Here is a 25,490-nt window from a genome sequence, read left to right as displayed (position 1 = left end):
TGAGACTTCCTGTAGTGTGATATCAAATCAAATCAAATCAAATCTTTATTTGTATGGCACTTTTCATACAAAGAGTAACACAAAGTGCCTAACAGAGATTAAAAACAATAACAGAAATGAAAAACATCAAAGAAAATCAAGATGTGTGATATATCCTAGAAATATTTGGATATTATATTTAAGTCAACTCTGATTAGTCAGTGTTTCTGGGTCTTCTGTATATTCTTTATTTCTGTGATTCTGCACCGTCATTGCAGCTGGATAATGACTGCAGCAGCACTTTTTACATTAAAAAATCACTAATTAAAGCTTTTAAACACAAATGGTCATTTCAGTATCTGATCAGAAATGAAAGGAAAATTAACAACATGTGCAGTCGACATTACATGTTTCCCTGAAATTAGCATGTAGCTTCATTTAGCAGTCTAGGCTAATGTAAACACTTTCACTAGCGTACCTGGAGCAGTTGACCATATACATAAATTCAGCACATCTGAAGTATTACGGTCACCAGGATTACCTGAGCATACGTCTACTTCATTATTTGAAGCATTGGCCATCTTTAAACATGAGCATCTTCCACTGTAACACTATATATAAGACACACAAAATACGGAAAAACATAATAAGTTCGCTCTTAATATCTTCGTGGCAATTTGGGGTAGAAGTAAAGGGTTGGGGAGAATTGTGTTTTTGCTGTATAGTTGTTTTTCCTGCCCTCTACTGGCCAGAAGTCAATTAATGCACCTTTAAAGATCGGCCTAAAAATCTGAAAGGCTTATGAAATTTGTGTCTGAACTGTCAAAATCTTGCTGAAGTTTTTCTACTTAGTCATGAGTAAAGTTGCAGAAACACTAAATCCAATAGGAAAAAGTTTGTGAAACCACTCAGATTTAAATATAGCTTTCAGAATTGGCATGCTGTTCAGAATTGGCATAGCCCTCCCAAAAACTGCATCATTCATCTCCTACCTTGGCTGTTGTGCCTAAGTAATGATGCCCTAGAAAGAAGCAATGCAGAAGCAATTTAATATCAGCCCAAAAGAGCGGGCTAGGAGGTCTAAAACGAGACAACATTGAGATCGGTGATAGACGCTGGGCCTCAACACAAGGCACGCACCCAACCTGAACTCTGAGGAGGGTTGGCTATATGCCTCTTTACGTCTGATCCTCGAGGACTTGTCCTGTGTCTGGCCAAAGCTCCCGTTCTAGCCCGAGGAGACAGACCATACATCGCACACAAACAGATAATCCTGGGGTGATTGAGGTAATTGCTTGCAGTTGTGGTATGGTGTCGGAGAGGGCCCTGAAAAGGTGAGGTAAGCGCAGCTCCTGTTCAGTGTTGATTTCAGGCTGCACTCCACAGAGGGACTCTGTATGGCTTATATGGTCTGGAGGAGGGATAAAGAATAGGATTTCAAAACCCAATTTTTCACACTCCGTTTAGATCACCTCCAGTCCCCCTAACCCCCTCACTGACAGCAAGCTAAACGTCTACATGGTAATTTAGGTAAGCAGCATTGGGGAGAATAGCCCACCACCCCCTTCTCATATTGAAACGCTGACAAATAGAGCCCGACTCCTTAACTGCACTGGCACACTGCCTTCATTCAGAGATCTTAATTGTAGGTTCCCCTCCGATCTATCATTCGTCTTACAAGCTGACAGTGGGAGATTCTTGAGCTATGAGTTTGTAGCCACAATACTGGAAGAAACAATCCTTGTTATGAAAGTTTTCATGTTTATGGAGAACTTTATAATGACTGCCAAACCCCTGTAACTTCTTAGTTTCCCCTCCAATTTGGGAATGACTGCGTTTGACGGGCAAGGAATGCTGCCTCTTAAATGGTTTCTTTGTTATATTATCTTGTTAGTCTGCCCAAGGAAATCTTTGTGTGTTTGTGATGTAACCCGGTAAACCCTGTGGACTTGCTTTTGCTTTGCAGCGACATAATGTCAGCAGGAAGCTCAATGTAACGTCAGTGTCATGTTGAAATTTTTATAGTTTTAGACAAAAAGTCCTAACGTCAAATGCAGACATTTGTACTCTATCCAGCCGTGGAGTATCGCTTTACTTTAACACACCTTATGCAGTAACTTATTTCAACAACCCTACCTGCTGATATTTACATCTGCAATGCTGTGTGGACATTTTCAGGCACCAGCGGTAGGCACTTAATTTCCTGCCGTGAAAGAAACAAGAGGGGCAGCAGTCTACTGAGGACAAGTGATGAAGGAGGGGAGAAAAAAGTTAATGAGCTTTTAAGCACTCTAAATGAAAGCGAGTCTTAATTCTGTTTTTTTTCTAAGGCTTGGTTACGCTAAGTCGTTTAAGCACAAACACTTGCTTGATTTGTGTGATCTGTGGTTGCGTGTAGAAGAGAAAAAAAGGGAGCTGTGATTGCAAACTGTAAAGGAAGTGTCTGTGAGAACCAGAGATGTATTTTTGTCAGTTTGACTGATTTTCAGATAGACAGCTGCTCACAGGATGGATATCAGATCTGGATTTGTGACAAACTCATAGTGATGAGTTTCACAGGCACCTCACAGTCTCACATGGGCTGTTTGACCGCCCGTCCTCCGGATATGGTATGTGTGGTAGTCATGGAAAGATGTTACTGAAAAATTTTTCTGAACTCTGAACTCCCCTAACTTCTTCATTTGACAAACCCTGAAAATGTAACCTGTTGGTTCCTACAATATATTTTCACTTTAAGCGGCAGTATTATGTCATTTTGTCTTTTTAAAATCTAAGAAGCAACACTTTCTTTGTTTTCTTTATCCAAGAAAGTAAGCCACTCTTCCCATGTGCCTCACACAGTAGATAACCACCAATAAATATACCCAGTATCAACACAATTACCACCAGCATTACTGATTATGGACCTCATCTTCCAATGGGGACAATGTCAACATACAGTATAATTTACACTAAACCAACAGCAAAATGGAGGAGGGAGAATCACTTTTCACTCCATGTTATTTACACACACACATCGGCCCAAAACACTCACACTTACACACAACTACACTAAACTATGAGCAACAACAGCATTCAGGTGTCCTCTCGAGCCCTCAGTGAGCCTAAATGACAGCTTGCTGTTGCTCTGAAAATAGGTTAGATGAGCGTAAAGCTCCACCACGACAGAGCCGGGATGAGCTTTTTTTTTTTTTTTTTTTTACAAGCAACATGTTGCTTAGCGTGTTTGCTGATGTGTCGAGCAGGTTAGGACATCATCATTAGGACACGCTGAAAAAACCTGATGTTTGCTTATTCACATCCTGTCCACTTAGAAAGAGGTATTTCACAATATTCTTATCATAAACCGATCTCTGTTTAATATTATTTTACTCATGTAGAGACATAAATGCATAATAAGTATTTATTTGGCCACTTGGAGGCAGCGCAACAAGCTGTAAACATAACATAGCGCCACCTTTTAAGCTGTTATGCATAGATGCCCTAAGCGTCCATACATTTATACTTTTTTACTACATTTTTCCCAGATAACAGGTATCGAGATAATGAAGTGTGCTTTCCCAAGATAACAACATAATTAATTTGACATCTCAATATAACAAATTAAATGTGATAGGCCTGAGATTTCCATGACACATGACATGTCATGCCATGCTGAGTGATAGATGCCCTGGTCCCCACCTCCCTATGTGTTTGTGAATTTAGGTATTCAGTTTCCTTTTAGCTCTGTTTTTGAGGGAAATATCTGACTCTTAATATCTAAGTTCTCCACTATGTTTACAAATTAGTAGCTAACTTTGTCCATCTGCCTTAGGTAGACTTTTAGAGCTTTTACAGCTAAAAACACAGGCCTGAGTCAGCTGAATCTGACACTTGAGAGAGGTGAGAGAGAATTAAAACATTAAAATTGTGAGAGACTCTTCAAAATAAGCAGTCATTTGATAAGTAGCTGATATAAAAAGATTTATTTTATCAGCTTTAAGTTGCATTTCATTTATATGGCACCCTAATTAGATACTCGAATAGATCACAACAATATTGGCAACATGACCAATGGCCCCACTTTTGTTAGTAACAGCACTATTCGTATAGTGTTCTTATTGATACAATACATACAAAATACTGTAATCGATTATATGACTATAAAAAACATTATAGCTTCTTGCCTTTTAAACATGTCTGTACATAGCTATGGTATAAGTGTTTTTTTATGCAGGTGTTAGTGTTTTATGCAAACATAGTCTCCATTATCATTGCCAGTCTAAAAATCATTTCCCAGACCAAAGTGGAAACGAGGCCTACGTTAAGAAAAGATGTGCATTTTTGTGACGTACAGCGGTTAAGAAGTGGATTGGAGATCTACCAGGTGACCGCAAATGGATTTCAGGAGAGCAGTATACACAAACTATGTCTTATTACGTAAGTGGGATCATTGTACGTTCTGTAGTTAGGACTGGATGGTTCAGCTGCAGGGGTATGAGGTAACATACAAACCCCACATTTACGTTCCACTGTTAATACACTGGTTAGTTTGTGGTTGTGACATGATGGTAGCATTTGTGGTGCATAGCTTCAGTCTTACAGCAGACATTTTAGGTGTGTAAAAAGAAAAGTTACTGATCTATATATCTCTTGATTCACTTATTGAATATCTTTGCGAATGTTTCATTGGCTCATTATTTAATTTCATTCGTAATTGAATTTCAGTCTTCTGAGTAGTAGTAAATATCAGACTTTTTTTAATCTCTTTTAACACCTGAAGAGCTCAAAACTTCATCCTCTTAAATGCAGGTCATCACAAATATCCAGTGACGGAAGAAGTACTCAGATCCTTTATTTCAATAAAATTAAAAATGCCATAGTTGCCATAGTCTTAAAATGCTCAAAGTAAAAGACATTAATTCAAATTACTACTGAAGTAAAAGTAAAGAAGTATTTTCTGAAAGTATCAAAAGTATGGATGCTTATAATTATGCAGTATTATTCTTTCTACAGTTTTTTTATTATAGAATATTATATTATTATGTTTTCATCACACATCTAAGAGCATTTTAGTGTTGTAGTTTGTCAACGTGGAGCCAATTTTAGACACTTTTTGGTAAATGGATGGATCTGTACTTGTATAGCGCTTTTGTTGTCATTCCACCACTCGAAGCACTTTCACACTACGAGTCACGTTCATCCATTCACACACTCATTCATACTCTGGTGGTCCAGGCTACCATCCATACACATTCACACAGCGATGGAACAGCCGTCTGTTGCAATTTGGGGTTCATTGTCCTGCCAAAGGGATCAGACCGCCAACCTTCTGATTAGAGGACGACCCACTTTACCACCTGAGCCACAACCACTTTATTTTTTATCTAGTAATATAGTTTATCACTAGAAAGATTACTACATACTGAAGTATGTCCTGCAAGTGTATGATTTGTTTTCTATGTAAAAAGTATTTCATATTGTTTGATAAACAGCCCTATCTCCTAGAAATTATGTTTATATTCAACTAATTTGAAAGAGCAAATACGTTTTTTAAGCGAACATAATACTAAGCGAACTGCACTTTCCAACATATCAAGAAAATGTTGACAGACAACATTTTATTTGTTGGTTTTCAACTGAGGAGTCCTGCAATACACCATCCACTGGTAGCAACTACAACATTACATATTATTGTAACCTTTTTTGCCAACATTTAACCAAAGTCATGTTTTTCCCCAACCTTAGCCAAAATGCATTTGTTACCTAAACCACAGATGGAGTTTGGACATGAACCCATGGTTCTGGTGTTACAGCGCTGCAAATCCAGCGCGGTACATTAATTAAGTGTTTCATTAAATCGAAGAAATTTTGTCTCTGAACATAATCCAACAGTTACTGTGTCACCACAATGTAGCCTAATTATAAATACATATTAAAAATATACAAACTTAATTTCTAGGAGACAGGTTTGTCTAGGAGACTCCTCTTTTGAAGCCTCGTGTTTGGCACTTTGGCCGTTGCCATCACGTTTTTTTGGAGTCAGAAGTGGCCATATTTGGTCGAGAGGTTGGAGCTGTGGAAAATTGAGGGGTGTATCTGACTTCTAGACTGTTTTGATGCCTTGCAGACCTGCCTTTTTCCAAAGTGGTCCACTTTATTTATATGGACATTTAAGCCTTAAAAAATGTAAAGGGGTGGGTTATATAAAAATTCACCCCTGCACAGTTGTCAAAACTGAAACGACAAAACCTCTTTTTGTAAATATGTTTATTTTTGCTCTGAATTTGGTAATTTTATCGCGACTCTATGAGGACTGACTCTGTTTCAGAGCCAGCCTCAAGTGGCCATTAGAAGAACTGTGGTTTTTGGCAGCTTGAGTGATACAGTACAGCTGCACCTCAACTCAGCTTTTTGTTTGTTACACAGCAGACAAAAACTATTTGTTTGGGTGAGCAGTTGTTTGCACTTAAAAATGCAGAGGAGAGGTTACATATTGGGAAATTCGTTGAAGTTGTGCCACTTACATGCTAGCTTCTTTTTTCAGCACCAAGAGGTTGCTGCTTATTTGAAATGTATTGGAGTCAAAAGTGTAATTTATTTTTCTTTGAAATAAAGCTGGGTAAAAGTACAAAGTTACATAAAATACAAATACTGAAGTAAAGTAGAAGTATGTAAAAATTATATTTAAGTACAATAATTGAGTAAAAAAAAACACTACCAAAGTGTCCCCTCCAAAAATGAAACTTTGTCTAAAGACAAGTCATCTCTGAGTATTCACCCAGACAAACTGAGCTGCATGAGTGTGTGAGAGACGGAGTTTAACTGCCAGCTGTGTCTGAGTGGACCTCCTCCTTCTTCTTCTCCTCCTACAGTCCCCTCCTACTTCCCCAAGATATAGGCAGCGCTTTAACTTAGTCAATCAGAGTGGGATCTTTAACTGTGCCCGCCACTGGGTCTCTTTGCCTCGGCCCACCACATACACACTCACAGCAGTCATCACTTACACGCACACCCACACACTCACGCTCTCTCACACACACACACACAAACACATGCACGCTTGCACCGGCAAACATATGGAGTACTACTGCTACCTCCTGCTCTGGATCTGCAGCCAGCAGTTAGGTGAGTGAAAGGTGTTTATGTACCTGTGTTATTGTCTCAGTGAGTGTGTATCCTCACATGGTTGCTGTTGTATAAATAAGTTCTTTCTTTCTTCATGTAGGTCTGCAGTATAATAATGGCTCTATAATTGTTAGTTATACTTTGACCCGTTCCAACAGCAACTGGAAACTTTGAGACTGTTACTTTTTAAGTTTTTTTTAAAGGGACAGCCACATGTGAATATCTTGAGTGAATGAATGGCTGCTTGTGTGGATGACATCATAACCTAACATCTTGACCCACTATCATGGTAAGCGACAGGAGGCGCAGAGCTCAGTGGCTTCATTGAAGGATATGTTGTCCCACTCTGGTCTGCAGAGGTGCTGCGTGCCTCAGATGAAAGTTGATGCTATCTTTTCACAGTCAAGTTTCCAGCGACTGGAGAGTTGTTGGTGCTCAGCCAGAACTGTGGTCAATTACCAGTGAAATCGCTATACCAGTAACACATCAAGACGGGGAGAGAAAGAGAGGCAGAATGATTAAAGGGCACCAGAAGAATATATATATTTGTTTTTTCCAAGACAAACATTTCATCTAAGTCACATAAATGAATATACAATTACCTCAAATACAAGTTAAGCTCATCAAACCTCCTGCGTCCTTTAAATATGCTGTAGAAACTTGAGCAACTGATGCAGCACCACAGCAGACATCTCTATATGCTTTTGGGCTCAACATACTTTGGACTGTAACCACATTGTTTAAACACACTGGGTTGGCCAGTGTTTCCATTAAATACTGTGCATGTTGTCTCCATGGCTTTACATGGACAGTTTTCCTCAACAATTAAGCATTATTCACTCGTTTTCTGAGATTTTGCATCATCCTGAGGTTTATAAACTGAGGTCTACAAGACTGAAATTCTTCAAGAAGAAGAAATGAATTGATCTTCGATTTAGACATTTGGTAACTAGCACAAAACTAAAAAGTGCAAGAGAGGAAATCTCTTCTGTAAATATTTGGTTTGATTTTGGAATTTGTTGGAAACAAGCTTTGGACTGATGCCACAGTGAGGGAGACTCTGACCTTGTAGCAGGAGTCTGCGGAGAAAGACTCGATGCTGGCTGTGGTGGGAGATGTTTTGGCAAGCACATGAGAAGAAGGCTGTGTTTTAGTCTGCTGTTTGTGGAATCTGGGGAGTTTTGGACCAATGATCCTATACAGATAACTTAAAGTTTCAGCATCTAATATAGATGTAGATTACATGCTTAAACAGCGGGTGCGAATTGCCCCAAGAAACTACTATTTGAAATAGAGACGGTTTCCACAGTAATGGAAAACATGAAAAAGTCATGAAGTTCCACAGTAACATTTTCCAGGCCTGGGAAAAAATCATTGAAAGTTTTGAAAAAGTCATGTGTTGTGTGTAATGACATTGTTACACTTATCTTCCATTGGCAACCTTTCTTGTAATGTATAGAAAATTAATTTGCAGTAGCTGTTGAGGTAACGTTGTTGTAACATGCATCGATGTGTGATGTTTTGGCTAATATTATACATCCTTGAAAAGTCATTGGAAAAGTTTTGAATTTTTTTTCCATAAAAATGTGTTTGAACCCTGGAGAGACATGTCTATATCACAACTAAATATCCATTTGTTTCCTTTGTTTCCTTTTTTTTCTAATACCTTCAGCAGATTTGTCCTCAGACGGCACAATTCCAACTGAATATTTCAGCTCAAATTTATTATCTTCTTTTAATTAATGTTCACTGTGGCCACTCCATGCAGGAAAGATCAAGCTGTCGTGAAAGTTCCCACCATGACTTTCATATTGATGTATAGTAGAAGGTGAAGTGCACAATTTAAGTGCCAAAATTGCGAATTAATTACTTAACATACTCATAAAAAATGCTATTACTGGAGTTCCTTCAAAATACAAAATAAATATTCCAAAGAAATTTACAGTCTGCCAGATTCTGGTTTAGGTAAACACTGACACTCCATGATGTGTCCTGATAATAAATGAAATAGAGGCAAAGTCCATTATTTTATTAATGGGTAAGTCTAAAAGTGCATGGTAGCAATTACCTCATGGCCACTTCCCAAAGGAAATTTTGGGAAGCTGTGTTTGCATCATCAACTTATAATAGGCTATTTTTTTTCCAGTCAGTGCAATCTATGCTTAACTCTCTTTCACCACTGAGTTATCTGGTACCATAGCATGAAGCTTTTTATAGCCTGTTGCTCCATAGTATAGATATTTGCCTTTTATTTTTGTAACTATTTTGTAAGCCAAATGACTCTCAGTCCTTATATCACCATATACAGGTGGCTGATGTGAAGTTAAAGTTAGTATTCCGTTTGAAGTAGTGACTCTGTCTTGGATACTTCTGTTAGTGCACTTACATGTCTGACACTGTATACTTGTATAGTGCGCACATTTTGATAGGGTAGGGTTGTCTCACATTTAACTGTTTTGCACTTAACGGAAAGTATAATCACAAGATTTGATAGCTTTTCTTCTCCTACTCGGTGAATTGCAACCACAAGAGCATTATAGCAAACAAGTGTTTTCAGATCTCTGTCGCCCCCATCGACAGGATGATGTTGACTGAGATTTTTTTATTTATTTACTTTTTATCAGAGTGAAGTGTACTTCTTGGTCCCCAGAGACAGAGTGATTGCTCGTCTGAAGTGATGAATTTACAGCTCACAGCAAGATAATATGATGCAGTCTCTGGCTTTTGTTTGATATCTAGTGTTGTTAAAAAAAAAATATGTTGTTGCACATTACTAATCCGTCATTAGTAGTAGTAGTCGTAGTTCCCCTGTTAACTCTATGACATGAACATTGCTGTCACGCTAAAAGTCTCACTAAAGCCATTCCAATTCTCATGGGACAAAAAAGGAACAAATAGTCAAATATCTAAATTGAGCAGCCAAATCTGATTATACTGACATAATTCTGAGTTGGATACAGCCCTAAATGTTACCCAGCTTCCTTCTTTGCCATTGACAAGACTGATAATTGCTATGACCGATAGAGGGCTTTGCCACTTGAGCATAAATTGATGTAAATTTGGAGCATTTGATGAAAGAGCTGATGCTGTTGTTCATCTTGGGAGAACAGTCTAAAGAAGACTGCTGCTGCTGCTGCTGCTGCTAAGAAGGTGGTTGATGAGAGTGGTGATACTGAACTAAAGTGTAAATTTGCACAAAACAAATCACTGGCTAAAACAGCTCATAAGTCATTGGAGTTTGATTAGGTTTTTGCCTGGTTTTCATAACCAATTCCATAACAATTTATATAGAAAAAGTTAAACTTATGATAAACAGTCAACCCAAGCTTTGTGTAAATTGTAATGTTGCATTATTTTAATGGTAACATTTCTTATAAAAAGAGTGAATCCCATGGCCATCATATAAAAATCAAATATATGACATTTTTCCATTTGCAAGAACCAATTTTCAAAGTTTGAAAACTCTCAGGGGACCATTCAGCAACCCCAGGTATTTACTGTGCCAATAAATTTGCAGGAGGTTATGTTTCACACAAGAGTCAGATGATTACAGTTTGGTGGTATAATTTGATCAGGATTCCTACATTACATCAAGCTGTGTCGACTGTTTTTTGGGTCTCTCTGTGTCCAGATCCTGTTTTCAAAACTGTGCCCTATTCTTTGGCTTTCACAGGGACTAAATAAATCAGTAGCAACCAATATCCCAGAGGTAATTCGTGTTAAAATGTCTCATCAAATTGAATTATTCAAGTGATTAATTGGTTGAATTACTGTCAAACTGTTTTGAAAAATACCTGCTCATTAATCAAGAGTAGCTTTGTTTTACAGCATTTCTATTTATAGGCTGCTGAGGTTTTATTGTCACAGTTAGTAAATGTTACACTGGCCAAAAGCAATTAATACTCCACCAAACAAACTTACTGCTGACTAACGCTACACAAACATCTGGACACTGTCATGCAGATGTGTGTGGTAGCTGGTCCTACACGTCTTGTATTGTTCTGCCCGGGAGACTTGGTCTGAATCCCCGGAGGGCTTTCTGTTGGCTCAGAGGGTTTACAGCTTGTTAATCAGTGCCCAGTTGGCTGTTGCTGCGGGGAACATCTGGTTTTAGATACCCTGTGCCTTCCCAGAGTATTTACGTTGGCGTTGGGTAAATGTGATCTAAAGTGCCAAATTCTTTGGGAGTATATTGTCAACTGGGAAGTATCTTTCCAGAGAAAACCATTGTAATGGAAACCCAGGATGGATTCAATGGAAAAACAGTACATTCTGATGCTTTTGAGATTTAGTTTATGTGCACTCTGTTCTCATATTTGTTAAAACACCACTCAGATGCAGTCGTAACGTGTCTTATACTCACATGCACATCAAACCTAAACCATATGACACTGCCTCAGCTAATAAAAGAGCTGCATCATGCCTGACTGATATGACGATGTGTCCAAGCCAGAAGTTTGCGCAGTGCAACCGGCACGGCTGCTCTATGTCAGTGGGTCTGTGGTGGAGCTCCTGCAGCTTGGTGTCAGGCCAAAGGCAGCAGCGGACTAGTTTGGGTCGCACCGGCAGCCACCGGCCTGAGGTTTATTTATCTGGGCATGGAAGCCTGTACACAGGAAACCCAGCGAGACTCCGACCTCGCGTTAGAAGCTGCTGATATTACTGGGAATATTAAATTGCTCTGCCACATTAGTAGATTGGAATGGAAATTGGGTAACCTCCATTCTCATGCCTTCACCCTGATACTTTACCCTGTCGTAGCTTTCAGTAGTCTTAAAAATTCTTAGACATAAGCTGCTTTCACACTGCCTGTTTAAGGCGGGAATATCACACCATTATGCCGACTTGCTGTTCTACATACGGTCATGGAAAGGGGGGACAAAGTTGTCTCTCCTCTGAGCTGAGACCAGTGGTAAAAATAGCGCAAAACGAGGTCTGTGTAAAATGTAAAGCCAGAAAACATGACCGTGGACAGTACAGGTGTGACGTATTGATTACGTATTATGTTGGCAGCCACACAGCGGGAGATTTCAAAACCAGTTATTAGCAATTAGTGACTAACTAAAAGAAGAATAGCTGCCGTAAATGTCAAATTGGGAAAACAGTGGAGTTCCTCCACCTTTGGAGAGGACATGATCAGCTGCCATATGTATATATTATATGTGTGACGTATAGATGACTATATATATATACATATGAGTTAGTCAGGCTAGGGACAGAAAAAAGAAATTAGGAGTTATGAATCTTTTTTTTTTTCTGACATTGCATTCTAAAATCTCAAAATAACTGGTAACATCCTTTTTTTTTAAACAATTGACTGAATGCCTCACACATTAATCACACAGATTAGTATAGCAGAACCAACAACACTTATATTTTGTCTTTGGTCGCAATGCTCAGAGCATAGGATTCACTGGCAGCTGTCACTGCATCATGGACAACATTGGGAAATGAACATTTTGAGAAAACTGGCTTGGCAGGATGGGAATCTAGGCAGTGGAATACCACATATAGAGTGAGAAATGCAAAATCATCAAGAAAACATGCTTACAAACACCAGATATTTCCCAATTCTGTTTCTTTTGGGCTAAATTGTCCCTATCTCTAAGTAAGTTCTTTTTTTATTTTTTGTAAAATTGGACTTAAAACTTTATTCCCAGTGGCATTTTAAAGTCTTAAAAAGTCTATGTATTTTAAATGCTATAGTCATAAGTCACCCTAATATTAAATCATTGACCAGAACTGTTAAAATCTATGTGCTCCAGCTAAACAATAATAACTTCAGAATGGCACAGCCCACTGCCCTTTGTTTGTAAAATGATTTATGCACCACACACTGTCGAGAGTTACCCACTGATTTCTGTTTATTTTTCATGCACCTATCTGTTCCCAGCAATCTATTTTCAGTCACCGCTTTTATGTTTCCAGATAAACAGAAACTTCAGGAGGATGTTTGGGGGGCAGGATCAAACCCCAGCTGAACATGTGAACCATTCATACAGCAGGAAATGAGCAACGTGGAGAATGTGTCAATATTTACATGAAGAGCCGCCATGGCAGAGATTGCCATTTATTTTAATGGGGTTTTTCATGAAACAGAACAAATGGTCTATAGTTGTGCCAATCAAGGTGTGATAAACTCCTGGTCACCTGACAGACTTGAGAAATGAAAGACTCATTCACTCTGGCTGTCACTCCACTCACATAATGTCCTGTGGTAAAATAGTCGTTATGGGTTTGACACTCCCTGTCTGCAGTCCACCAAAACTCTCCGTCTCGACCCCGGGTTTACTGATACTTGCTGAGGAACCGTGGGAGTAGATGTTTGCTCTTCTATTTGTTTAGATAACCTATTCACACATCTAAATATTCACTTTCTAGGGAATTTGGACAACCTCAAGTTTTTGTTAAGGCACCATCCATTTTTCTTCAAAGATCACAGCTGCTCAATATGTAACCTCTCCTCTGCATTTCAAAGTGCAAACAACTGTTCACCCAAACAAATAATTCTTGTCTGATGTTACAAACAAAAAGCTAAGTTGAGGTGCAGCTGAAGTCTATGTCACTCAAGCTGAGACCTCCAGGGCTGAAAAATGAGGCCAATGTTGAAGTGCCAAAAACTGCAGTTCCTCTTATGGTTCCTCTTATTTGGTGTCTATAATTTATTTCACCATTCATGACTGCTATATAGGGGTGGATTCTTATATAACTCACCTATTTACATTTTATTAAGGCTTTAAGTTATGCATAATTAAAAGCGTTTGAATGACAAGCTGTCTGTGAGTTGCCAACCACAGTCTATGAATCAGATCCACTCCTCGCGCCTTCACAGCCCCCAAAAAAGACAATGACGATGGTCAAAATGTTGAACTTTGAGCTTCCAAACGGAAGTTGACAAACAAATGGGTGACAACACAATTGATACGTCCCTTTTTATGCAGTCTATGGTATCACTAGTAGTGTATTTTATAACTCTAACACATTCCATCTTGATGTGAAGGTAATGTCATGTTTATAAAACATAGAAATTTCAATAAAATTCAGTAAAACATTATCAACCCAAACAGAAGAAGAGTAAGCTTTATTGGCCAAGTATGCTTCAACAAACAAGGAATTTGACAGTTAGCTTTGCTCTCAATGTACAGGAAATTAAACATTAAATATAAAGGGACAATAAAAAAGAAAATAAAAAACAGAAAAATATAGTTTTAAATTTACGTATGTACAAGCTCTAATTAAACAATTTTAGCTAATATGTGAAGAGAGTATTTTCAAATTGGATTACTTGTTCTGAAGTCATAACAACAATTGTCCCTCAGCTGGAGGTTGAGCACCAGAAGCTTGATTTCTAATCTTAAGTGCAGGAGAGGAGCATCTTCATTACAGTGTGACCAGTCTTTAAAGGCATTGAATCCATTAATTTTAAAATAATGTCCTTTACCCATCTTTCAAAAGTCTTAAAAATGCTTAGTCATGGGAAGTAGGTTTCTATGACTTTTATTTTTTTGACATTGCACTTTAAAAGCTCAAACAATTTGTAACCTTAAAAAAGATAATAAACCAAATGCTCTTGCATTAAAATCACCAAAAAATCATGTTTTATATTGCAAACAATATCTTATCTATATCTTGCTAACCTTAAATAGGTGATCTTGGTTCCTGTTTGTTCTTCCCTTCAGTTTTGGCTACTATGAAATTAGTCTTATATTTAATTCTGAATTGCATTAAAAAAGAGTCAGTCCTAAATTCCACCTGCCTTCGGTGGTGGGAACTCTGGTAAAATGCTTTTTTAGTGATAATGATCCCTCAGTTTGCACAAAAAACAGATCTGATTAATCATAATAAAGCTCTATCAAAAGTTATTTGTATACTGTTATAAACTGTTCAAACAGAAAGTGAATTTTTGAGGTAGCACAGAAATGTAAGACAGGATTAGATGTGACTCTACCTGAGCCAGTGCAAATTGATGCAAAGGTCTGTGCAAGAGTTGAAAATGTTTCGACTTGATTGAAAATGTTTTGTTTATGCCAGGGCTTTATGAATCTACTTTATAAATGAGCAGAGTTGAGAAGGAAAAGGAGAGACTGGAGGGAAGAGACAGAATCGGAGCTTCTCTTGAGCTCTGAAATTAGTCAGAGGTTGAGTTGAACAAATACACACAGGCACGGAGTAGTTCTTTTTATACCGGAAAAAAACTAGTCCGTACGAGGTGTTGTCCAACTATGTCAGACGCCAAAAGTTTTCATAGCTGTTCCAAAAGGCCACACTGGAAGGCAGTAACAGAGAGGAGGAAGACACAACAATCGTTTAAATACAGAGATGACATTGCACTTTTGGAAACAGTCCTGAAAGACATTAATGTTATTTTTTCCTTAGCTTTTAATATAAAGAGTTATAGAAATAGTTTTTACTTTGTTCAGCTGGCCAATTGCTGCAGAAAGCGGATATGAAGTTATATTGGATTGGTTTTTGGAAGTTACAAAAACGGTCGGACACAGCCCCACTCAAATTCGACGTGAAAGAGGGGTAGGAGGACATGATTCCGCAGCTATTGACCCATCTGACAAGCATTTCTGATGAAGTAAACTGGCACCTCAAGAGGCCTCAAAAGCAAACTCTTGCTCCGTGTTGGCTCTGGAATCAAACCACAAACTGCTACACAACAATGTTTTGTATTTGACACAGCCCCAAACCAACACACTGATACTGAATTGTTAATAGTCTTTGTGTTGCATGGAAAGCCAAGAAAAGCAAACAGCTCCTGGGAGGTGTGTTTCAAAGACTCAGCTGTAGTTTTCTTAATGGCAGACTGGTACACATTGTTACGTCCTGAAGATTTTGGGACTCACAGTCCTTGACATCAACTAGACAGTTATGTAATGCGGGTAACTTGGGCTTCTCCATTTATCTTGGCGATGAAGATGAGTATCATTGGGATAAAAGTGGAAACAGATGCTAAACTCACAATTAATAGGGTTATTGGATAACATGGCAACAATATTGGGTCAACAGTAGTCACATTAAGAGAGTATTAAGAGACTGTTTTCTCTGCATAACAGCAAGTAATAGCACAGTTCTCTTTCTAAATAGGTATTTTATGTAATATTCTTATTAGTACAATCATATTCTTTTGCTCATTAGGTATGTAGAGTTAAATAAATAACTGCCAAAGGTAAATTATAAAGTTTCACCTGTGACTGATATCATTATAAGAGAGTCCTGGGTACAGTTGTCTTGAATGTGACCTCTGCTGTCACCTGTTGCGGGTTAATTTGAATTCTACATGTTTTTCAACTTTGTTGAGCATTCTTTCACCCTGTTGTTTACTTTTAACTGAATTTCCCCTTGCAGGGAAAAAAGGGCTCACTTAACTTGACGTGACCCCAGAACCTCACAGATGGGGAGAGGGGTCGTTTAGCGTGAGGCCGAGGGATTGAATGAGCCTAACAGTGTGTGGACAAGAGCCACAGAGATGCAAGAAGTGGGGGAGTTAGTGGTGGTTAAAAGCAGAGGCTTTTGTGCTTTCAGCTCAGCTGCACAGCTCAGACTGTGAGGAAGCACTTTATTTTTTAACAATCATGCACATCTCCTACAAAACAAACTTCTGTGTCTTATTAAGCATAAAGTCAGTTTAACTTTCAACCCAATGACCAGAAAATGTGTTGGCATTGTATGTTTCTGCAAACCACAGATGCATTACATTTGCATGTTATAGTGGATATGTTGAAACTTTACATTTAAATTATGGTTTACATAAGAATAGGTTTAGGCACAAAAAACACTTGGTCATGGCTAGGAATTATGTTTTGGCTTAACTACCCTTTTTTAGGGATTCATTCTTGGTAGGAATAGCAGCAATGTCGGCTTTTCATGTTATTATCCTTGCTGGAAAAATGCAGACAGATCGCTACAAAACTCTTTCTTTTGGAGCCTAAAAAGCTACTGAAAAAACATGCAAACAACGCGTAGATACAAAACACCTTCATTTGGAACCTGAAAAGCTATTTGAAAAAAAAAAACTCTCAGGTCGCTACAAAACAGCCTTGTTTGGAGTCTGAGAAGCCGCTGGAAAAACAGATTGGTTGCTACAAAACACCAACATTTGGAGCCTTAAAAGCCACTGGAAACACAGCAATGACTCAGTAAATCACAACTGGTTTTGTTGTTTGTTTGTGGTCTGCTGCTTGGCAGGCATTTAGTGTAGGTGACACGTCATCCACTATCCCCTTCATTTCCCAAATGTCAAAGTCAGCTCGTATTCTCCAGCACTGTAAAAACGTGTATATGATAAATATGACATGTACTAATGTACATGTACTACGTGGTTTGCAGAAACATACAATGCCAACATTTTCTTCTAGCAACTGGCCTGTAACTTTCCTTTACTATTTTCCTCATGTATTTGTGTTTTCTTTGCTCTGAAATGTAATAGTTCCCAATCTAACTTGGTATATTTGGGGATTTAGAATTTCAATAAGCTCTAGTGTAAAGGTCAACATTGAGTTAAAACATCAGTGGAGCAACACCAATCAACACACATTTACAATAAATCTGGCAACTGGTGTAACATAGATCAGCAGGGGATTTAGTAGAAGACAGACAAACAGAGAGAGATGGATTGAGAGGAAGTTGAAGTGGCAGACGCTTACGTTTTTTCCCCTTCTCCTATGCCAAAAAGAAAATCTCATCACCTTCATGTCCTTACATACTCTTTTGGTGGAAATTTAAAAGCCAAATAATGCTATCGCCATTAATAAGCCATAATGGGTAACTTGGTGACATGCAAAATCTGAAAAGCTTACCTTCTCTGATTGGTATTTTAATGAGAAACAGGCATTCGCTACTTTTTTTCTGTCACCTGGTAAGCTGTCAAGAGATGTGAGAGAAGTTAAGTACACATTTGGGAAAACGGATTGGCTTTGATCATGTCCCACAGCAGCTTTTACTTTTTACCCTCTTGCTACCTGTCGGGTTACACTTCACTAAACATTAACTGCAATATCGAAACAAAACTCCCTGCTGTGTCTTGCAGTTGCAAGAGATTAGGTGCTGATGTGTTGCATGTGTTTTGTTATTTTCATTTAGAACACTTTGAGGGTCTTCTCAGCTCCTTCACCAAATCAACAATTTAGCATCTTTCTTACACCAGATTTAGACCTATTAAATGCTCAATGTGTGTCTTTCAAAGAGCTCTTTTGGGAGTAAAACATTGGTAACAATTATCTAGTGTTTCTCTGATTGCCTGGCACCTGGCATCAGCCTTGGTATATCTGTGAGCTGCCTCTTGTTGTTACATGCCCTGATGACTGTAAGTTGAAACGCATAGTGGTCAAACCCATTTATTAAAGGCTTTTCAACTTTTGCAGCACAGTGTGCCCTGGAATTTTTTGGTTTTGACTTATTGACAAAAGAAATAACAAGTCTAACCTCCTTTACCACCTTTTTTGGTCAATATTGTCCTTGAGTCCAAAGAGCACCTGTTTTTGAAACCTACACATGTGAAGTAGCACACCTCAGGCAAACTTTTTTATAGAACACTGGTAAAGTTCATACGATGCTGCATAACCAAAACTCCTGTCAGTATGTTTGATGGATGAATGTCAATCAAATGTGACAGCTCAGTTTCTCTGCAATGCTTATACAATTAGTATTTGTTGTCTTTATGAGAGAAGTCTGTGTTTAGAGCAGCACAGGGAGACAAACAGACACGAGACAGGAAAGGGATTATTTTAATGATGAGTAAGAATGAGTTGGCAGTTGTTTGTTGCACTTTAGCCAGACACTGTCTGCTCTGATAAATGTTGATGTGAAAGTTTTTTTTGGTACAGACGTTCATAAAACTGCTGAGATATTACAACGTGGCACTGAAACCTACATGTTTTGTATAGGTTATGGTAATGGTAAAGAACTACAAACTAGGCATGGGCGGTATCTATTTTTTCATTCCTTTTTGCCATTTCTCCAGGGTATATGGTTTGTTATGGTGTTAGTGTAAGGAAAAAAAAACGAAATGTTTAACTGCTGACAATAGAGGTCATTGTAGTGCTCTACCTCACCACAATTTAGCTCAAATGTCAAGAAAGGAAAGGAAAGGAAATATTATTACACGCACTTTACTTGTTAAACAGGAAAATACAACCATACACCTTATAAGTTCAAGTTTGTCACACTTCATTCAAACTTGACAGAAAAAAACTAAAACCTACCAAAACCATCTTGGCTAGCCTCTCCTAGTTTGGTCAAAATACACCCTTAAATCACTGAGTTAGTTGTAAAAATACGCTCTATCTACCTCTATATTTCCCTCTCTGTCTCTTCCTTTTGGTCCTGCAGTGTCCCCCATTACTCACAGTCAAAACCTTTCTTAGCTTACTGATCCACCAGTAGAGACTGACTTCTTATGGTGCATGCACTGCATCCCCTCAATACAGCATCTTTGTGTCAGTTTAATTAATAGAAAGACGAACGTCTATATTTTTGGTGGTATTCAGAATCATACCTACTGCAATTCTAAACACCGCCCAAGCCTACTTGATTTGATTTTTATGAAGAATTTAAAAGCAATATTCTGTCTGTTTTTTTATTTTTTATTTTTATTTATTTATTTTAAATTATAACATTAAGACTTCACAGGTCATTCTAAGCCAGCTGGGGTGTGGAGGGGAATATATGGGCACATGTGCATGAGATTGTTATTATATTCTGCACAAAACTAAATTTGATCACAAAAATAAGGGAATTTAAAAGCACAGTTTATAGAAGGGACATTATGACAAAAAAATCCCAGAGGATAGCAGTCAAAAAACACATATTTCTAAAGCGGTCCTCAGTGGAAACAACATACAATACATAGCAACTTACACATCTTACAACAAATTACATTATAAACCTACTCATTCCCCTTGCAACTACACTCCTATGGTTCAGATTACCTCCTGAGAGGTGAACCATCAGTCCTCCCCAAAAATCCTTTTTTGTTTGTTTGTTTGTTTTCAAGCCTTTGTTTGGCTTTGTTTTAATATGTAGGGACAGGTTTTTCTATAGGGGGTATAGAAAAATGAGCACCTTGTTATTTTACCATTAACACGAGGAACACTGCATGACATAATGCTTGCACTTGTGTTGCAATTAGGTTGTATATCTATGATGCACTTGGTACTTCAGGACATTTATGGGATCTTCTTTAGCCTATGCTCATAAAAATGTTCTTTTCCTTTTCAAGGTCTCTCTGACTGCTTTAACATCGACACAAAGAACTTCAGGATCATCAAAGGCCCTAAACAAGCGCAGTTTGGATACACTGTTCAGCAACACGTGGCTGCTGGAGGAGAAAAGTGGTAAGAGGCTGATATGATTTACATACTGCTGAGATGCAAAATATCGCACCTGTAAAGTACTCATGTCAAATTCTGCTGATCTGTGCCTGTTTTATCGTAGCTTGGCGCACAGCTGGGAAAATTTCTGTATTGATTGCTTCTGACACCACAATAACTTCTTGGATTACACTGTCAGACTTTTTCATCTACAGTTTATCTTATGACATAAAATATCAGTATCTCTTATTATCATGTTTATTTGTAGCTTCTGTTAAGCAGCCAGAGTTTACCCTGTTGATCTATGGCAAAGATTAAGAGGTCAACTACATGACGACTGTAAAACACAAGCGACAAGCTGTAGCGCTGACAGACCGTCTGACTTGGCAGTGAGTTATTTTTTTCCCCAGAAAGATAGTGATCTACTGTACCTCTCCTGTGGTGTGCAAGCTTTCCTCCCATTAATTTGTACTGCAACACAGACTGCAGTTCTGAGCTGGATAGCTTACATTCATCTCGTTACCTCATCGCACAAACTGACTCCTGATGCACACTATTATTAGGCCAACTGGCACCGTGTGGTGGCCAAAATTAGTTTCTGGCAGCCTAAAAAAATGTCTGGTAGCAAACACTGTGCTAGTACCATGTCGAGTTCCAGCTGCACTTCTGTGTGTGTGTGTGTGTGTGTGTGTGTGTGTCTGTGTGTGTGTGTCTGTGTCTGTGTCTGTGTGTGTGTGTGTGTGTGTGTGTGTGTGTGTGTGTGTGTGTGTGTGTGTGTGTGCGCGCGTATGTATAAATCATTAGTTCTGCTTATATGTATTTCATTCAATGTCTGCATTCTCTCTGACTTCGTTGGCTCCCAGAATGACGTCACTGGCAAAATGATAGCGTTGGTCGTTTGTTAAAATGTTTAAAATTTCCTGACAAGAGACCTTTTGCAGTTTATAAGTGAATAATATGAAGTCTTATTTGTTGGGTAGATGCTTAGATGTACAATGTGTGACATGTTGATGAAGGAATGTGTGTGGCCAGAACCATTGTTTGCATTTTGTCTCCTTTTAGCAATCTGATTGTTTTAACCATCCATCCCTCCCTCCATTATCTATAACCGCTTATCCTTTTCTGAGTCATGGGAAGGTTGGGGCCCCTCCCACCTGACACAGGGCCAGAGGCGGGGCGGGTTGCCAGATAATCACAGGGCTGATGCACAGAGACAGACAACAATGTAGAGACAGACAACAAATTACACCTGCATGTTTTTGGACTGTTGATGGAAGCTGGAGAACCTGGAGAAAATCCACAACAGAAAAAAATCCAAGCTCCACATGTAAAACCCAAAACTCTCTTCTGTGAGGCGACAGTGCTAACCACTGTAGCACCATGCCGGGCTTTGTTTTAACCTTGAAATTAAAAATAACTAGATATTTCCCTAACAGTGCACACAGTTTCAGTTTTCTGAAGCCCGGTATTCATGAGTACAGAAGACTTCGCTTCCAAATTGCTTAGCACCACATTCATGACTAACAGCAGACTTACCTTGACTGTCATGACTGCAAACACAGCACATCTAAATGAGACAGAAAGTTAAATAACCACTTTTTTTGTTAAAAATAAGTAATTGCTTTCTGATTTGTAATTTGAAATGTCAAGAGGGCACTGACAAAAGGCTCTTCATTCTTCGTCTCATTTTATCATCCCAAATTTTTTTAAAAAACCTGTTGGTCTCTGGGTTTCCCCTTTTTAATGACAAACACACATTTGTCCCACCTGTTGGCATGGAGAGTTATTTCCTTACACGCAGGCACAGAACGTATGTGCAAGTGCAACGTTGCAAGTGCAACATTTTGGCTAACACAAGCGATGTGAGGCGATGCAACAGTCTGCCCTTAACGCTGCTTTGTTGTTTTCAGTTGGTTGGGAGTGTCAGCAGCTTTAGGCTGTGTCCAGATGAACTGTGTGCAGAAATGCAGCCCACCCATTTATGCAACAACATGACAGCGCAATTTCCAGGTTCAGGTCAATAAAACACACAGGTAAACATTAATCACCCTTTTTATTGGACCAAAGTGTTACCACTATTTACACCATGACCAGTGTGAGGAAACATGAAACAACTATGCTAACTTTCCAGAGCAATAAAATTCGTGAAAAAATCGTTAAATTTGTGATAATGTAAAATGCTGTGCTGTGTTTTCACTCTGAGAGCAAAGTTAAATACATGGATCTGGACTTTTTGGATCATATATCATTGCCTCACAAGAATCTGTTCATAATCTAACCTTTAACTAACTTCAATTTGATGCAAACTCTGCTGAGTAAAATGTATGTCCAGCTTGTGATTTTTAAAATATCGAGCAGAAAACCTTGAACCCCAACCACAGGGGTAATAGTTGAGACAACATCTCTCATGGAATAAGTGTAATTATTGTTGCAACAACATTGTGGTCAGACTGGTTCATGTCCCATTAAGAATTTATCGGTCATTAAAGAATAGCCTGATGGTATAATTCCAATTTTCACACAAAGCACTTTTCTTCCATCATAATGGGACCAGTGTAAATAAGCTACAAAAAATCACATACTGTGCTTACTGTCCCATTTTACTGTTCCTCTTGGCAAGTCATCTATCCTCCGTCACCCTCAGGCAGCCTGACATATGAGGCCTATAGTGTCGGACATGTGTGTGTGAAAAGAGAGAGTATTGTGAGAGAGTTTCATATTTATATAAAGAAGCTTTATTATATTGCACTTGGCAGTTAAATCACTCTGCTGGCTGATAAAATCTCAGATCACAATGTCGGTTAGTGACCTCAAAGTAGAAGGGACTATAGAAGCTGATTGAGAGCTTTCCACTGTGTTTGTGTACATACACTCTTGTATTGAGATCCATTTTTGGAAAGAAAAGCAATTTTACCCTGTTTCACCTCTTAAAATGGTTGTTTTAGGATTTAGGTTGGAATCAGGTTCAGGCTTTTTTATTGTCAACAAATCACCCGAAACGACCAAAACCAACAATAAACTGATCCTACTAACAATGTTTGTGTAACTTGATATGGTGGACTCTTCTGTACCAGAGGCCCTTTTTTAAACATTTAACACATCAGTGAGCCATACCAGTACACCTTAATGATGCAGGTGCTTCTGCATTGTAATGAGCACATAGTTACTGTAAGAGTCAATCCAAGTAAAACCCTCAAGCTGTCATAAATACTCACGATTCTACAGATAAAAATATTCCTTGATAAATGGACAGGTCAGATGTGCTTGAGTAGCATTTGGCAAAAACGTCAGGGATTTGGAGAGTCAGAGAGTATTGAGACACATTGCTGGTTTTAGTCTTTTCATTGTTTGACAATAATAAAAATCTAGAATATCACCAGCCTTATCCTTTAAGGTTTAAATGGGGAGTTAGGGAGTTCAAAAGTGTGTGTTCGTTGGTGTACAAGAAGGGACAGTGACACACTTGGAGAGCAAAATGACAAACTAGCAAGAGTTGCCAGCTGCCAGAAGTCAAAGTCTTCCTTTGCAGATGTCGATCAGAGTCGGTTACACTATAAAATCCGACTTCTTTGCCATTCGGAGCAGCTGTCAGCCAACCATGTCTACCAGAACTGAAAAGGTCTGAGAGGCTGATTTGTGTGGAATAAAGGTCACCAGAGACGCTGCTTCGTCTGAGGTGAATGTGTGAGAACGAGGTGGAAACATTTGCAGTGGAAGAGCAGAGCAGAGCAGCACAGACTGTACAAACAGCCTCCAGCCAAGTGGAGCTGCAGGGACAGAGATTTGGCATCTTTATTAGCTGTCCATACACCTGGTATAAAAGTGCCTTTATTCATTATAAGTTAAAAAAAGAGTGATAACGTGTAAGAGGACTAAAGTGTTGGAAATTCAAACCAATGCAAGGAAAGCAAAATAATTGAAACCTTAATAAATTGGCTAATTTCTCTTTCATAACACTGGAAGAAGGCAGTGAGCAACAACAGAAGAAATTACCCAAAAATTTGTAACAAAAAAACAAAACGCAAGAAGTACAAGTCATTTACCTGAAAATTATTATTATTATTGTTTTATTTTTTTTTAAAGAAAAGTTGATTATTGTCTTTTTCCCATCCCACGAATTTTTACAGGATGCAAAGATTTAAAAACTTCAGAAAGGCTTTTTATATCAGCACAAGAAAGGTGATGTCGCTCCAGATTTCAAAGGGTTAATATCTATTTTTAAATATGTTAACAATGTTATAAAGCTTTGTTTCAATATTGTGGCTGTTGAGTTTACTGTCTGACTGAAGCTACAGTGGTCCACAGTGCTGAGTGTCCCTTTTGGTTTAAACCTTCGTTATGACTCGTTTGTGTCCCCGTCAGACGGCTTACTCACCCAGTGGAGTTTAGTTTTAAAAAGACTGTTTAGTCAGTGCAGCGGTGTGCGTAGGTGTGGGTATGTGGACACACAGCTGCATGCACAAACTCAAGCTGTACAGTATATTTGTGTGTGTGTCTGTGGGAGTGTGTGTATCTAATCTGACAGCTCTCAGCTGGACTTGGGAATGTTGCAGGATCTGAGGGAGACGCGATAACACAGTGTTATTGAGTGCAAAAGTATCATTAGGATGATTTGCAAATAATGTTGTTTTTAAATTTGATAATACTTGATTTAAACTACACACCCAAACATCAAAACCGAAGAAATTGCCGCTCAGGATAGTTTTATTTCACACCAGTGATAGCGTGGGGAAAAGATATGAGACTCCAGCTGTTATGAGACAGCTGTAGAGGAAGTCTGCAGATTCTTCACTTAAAGGAGCAGTGTGTAGGATTTAGTGGCATCTAGCGGGAAGGATTGCATTTTGCCACCAGCAAAAACTTCTCCCATGTGCCACGTATGAACTCTTGGTTAGAATTCCTTTAGTGTTGATGGTTCAGGAGGTTTTTACCACAAGCTGAATTATCCACAGAGGTTTCTTCCTCTCTGAAACAAATGGACCTGGTGATTTAAATCAACAAACAGTGAATAAAGCAGTTTCACGATATAAATCAGTGTTTCTCTGACGCTGTTTGGCACATCACAGACAACCTGCTTGCCCAGCACCTGAA

General features: G+C 38.6%; 1 protein-coding gene across 2 annotated transcripts in view; it reads left to right on the top strand.

Moving 5' to 3' along the window:
- The first annotated feature begins 6,898 nt into the window (after positions 1-6,898).
- Positions 6,899-25,490, top strand: part of itga11a (integrin, alpha 11a) — a 68,803-nt gene continuing 50,211 nt past the window's right edge. For both annotated transcript variants that reach the window (XM_042491529.1, XM_042491539.1), the window contains exons 1-2: positions 6,899-7,086; positions 20,309-20,423. In XM_042491529.1, coding sequence (XP_042347463.1) covers positions 7,014-7,086; positions 20,309-20,423 — 188 coding nt within the window. In that variant the 5' untranslated portion in view covers positions 6,899-7,013. The remainder of the gene's footprint in view (positions 7,087-20,308; positions 20,424-25,490) is intronic.

This window comes from Plectropomus leopardus, chromosome 1 (genome assembly GCF_008729295.1).
Source record: "Plectropomus leopardus isolate mb chromosome 1, YSFRI_Pleo_2.0, whole genome shotgun sequence".
NCBI classification, from domain to species: Eukaryota; Metazoa; Chordata; class Actinopteri; order Perciformes; family Serranidae; genus Plectropomus; species Plectropomus leopardus.
The sequence above is the reverse complement of the archived record's forward strand: the minus strand, read 5'-3'. Positions and strand labels throughout refer to the sequence as shown.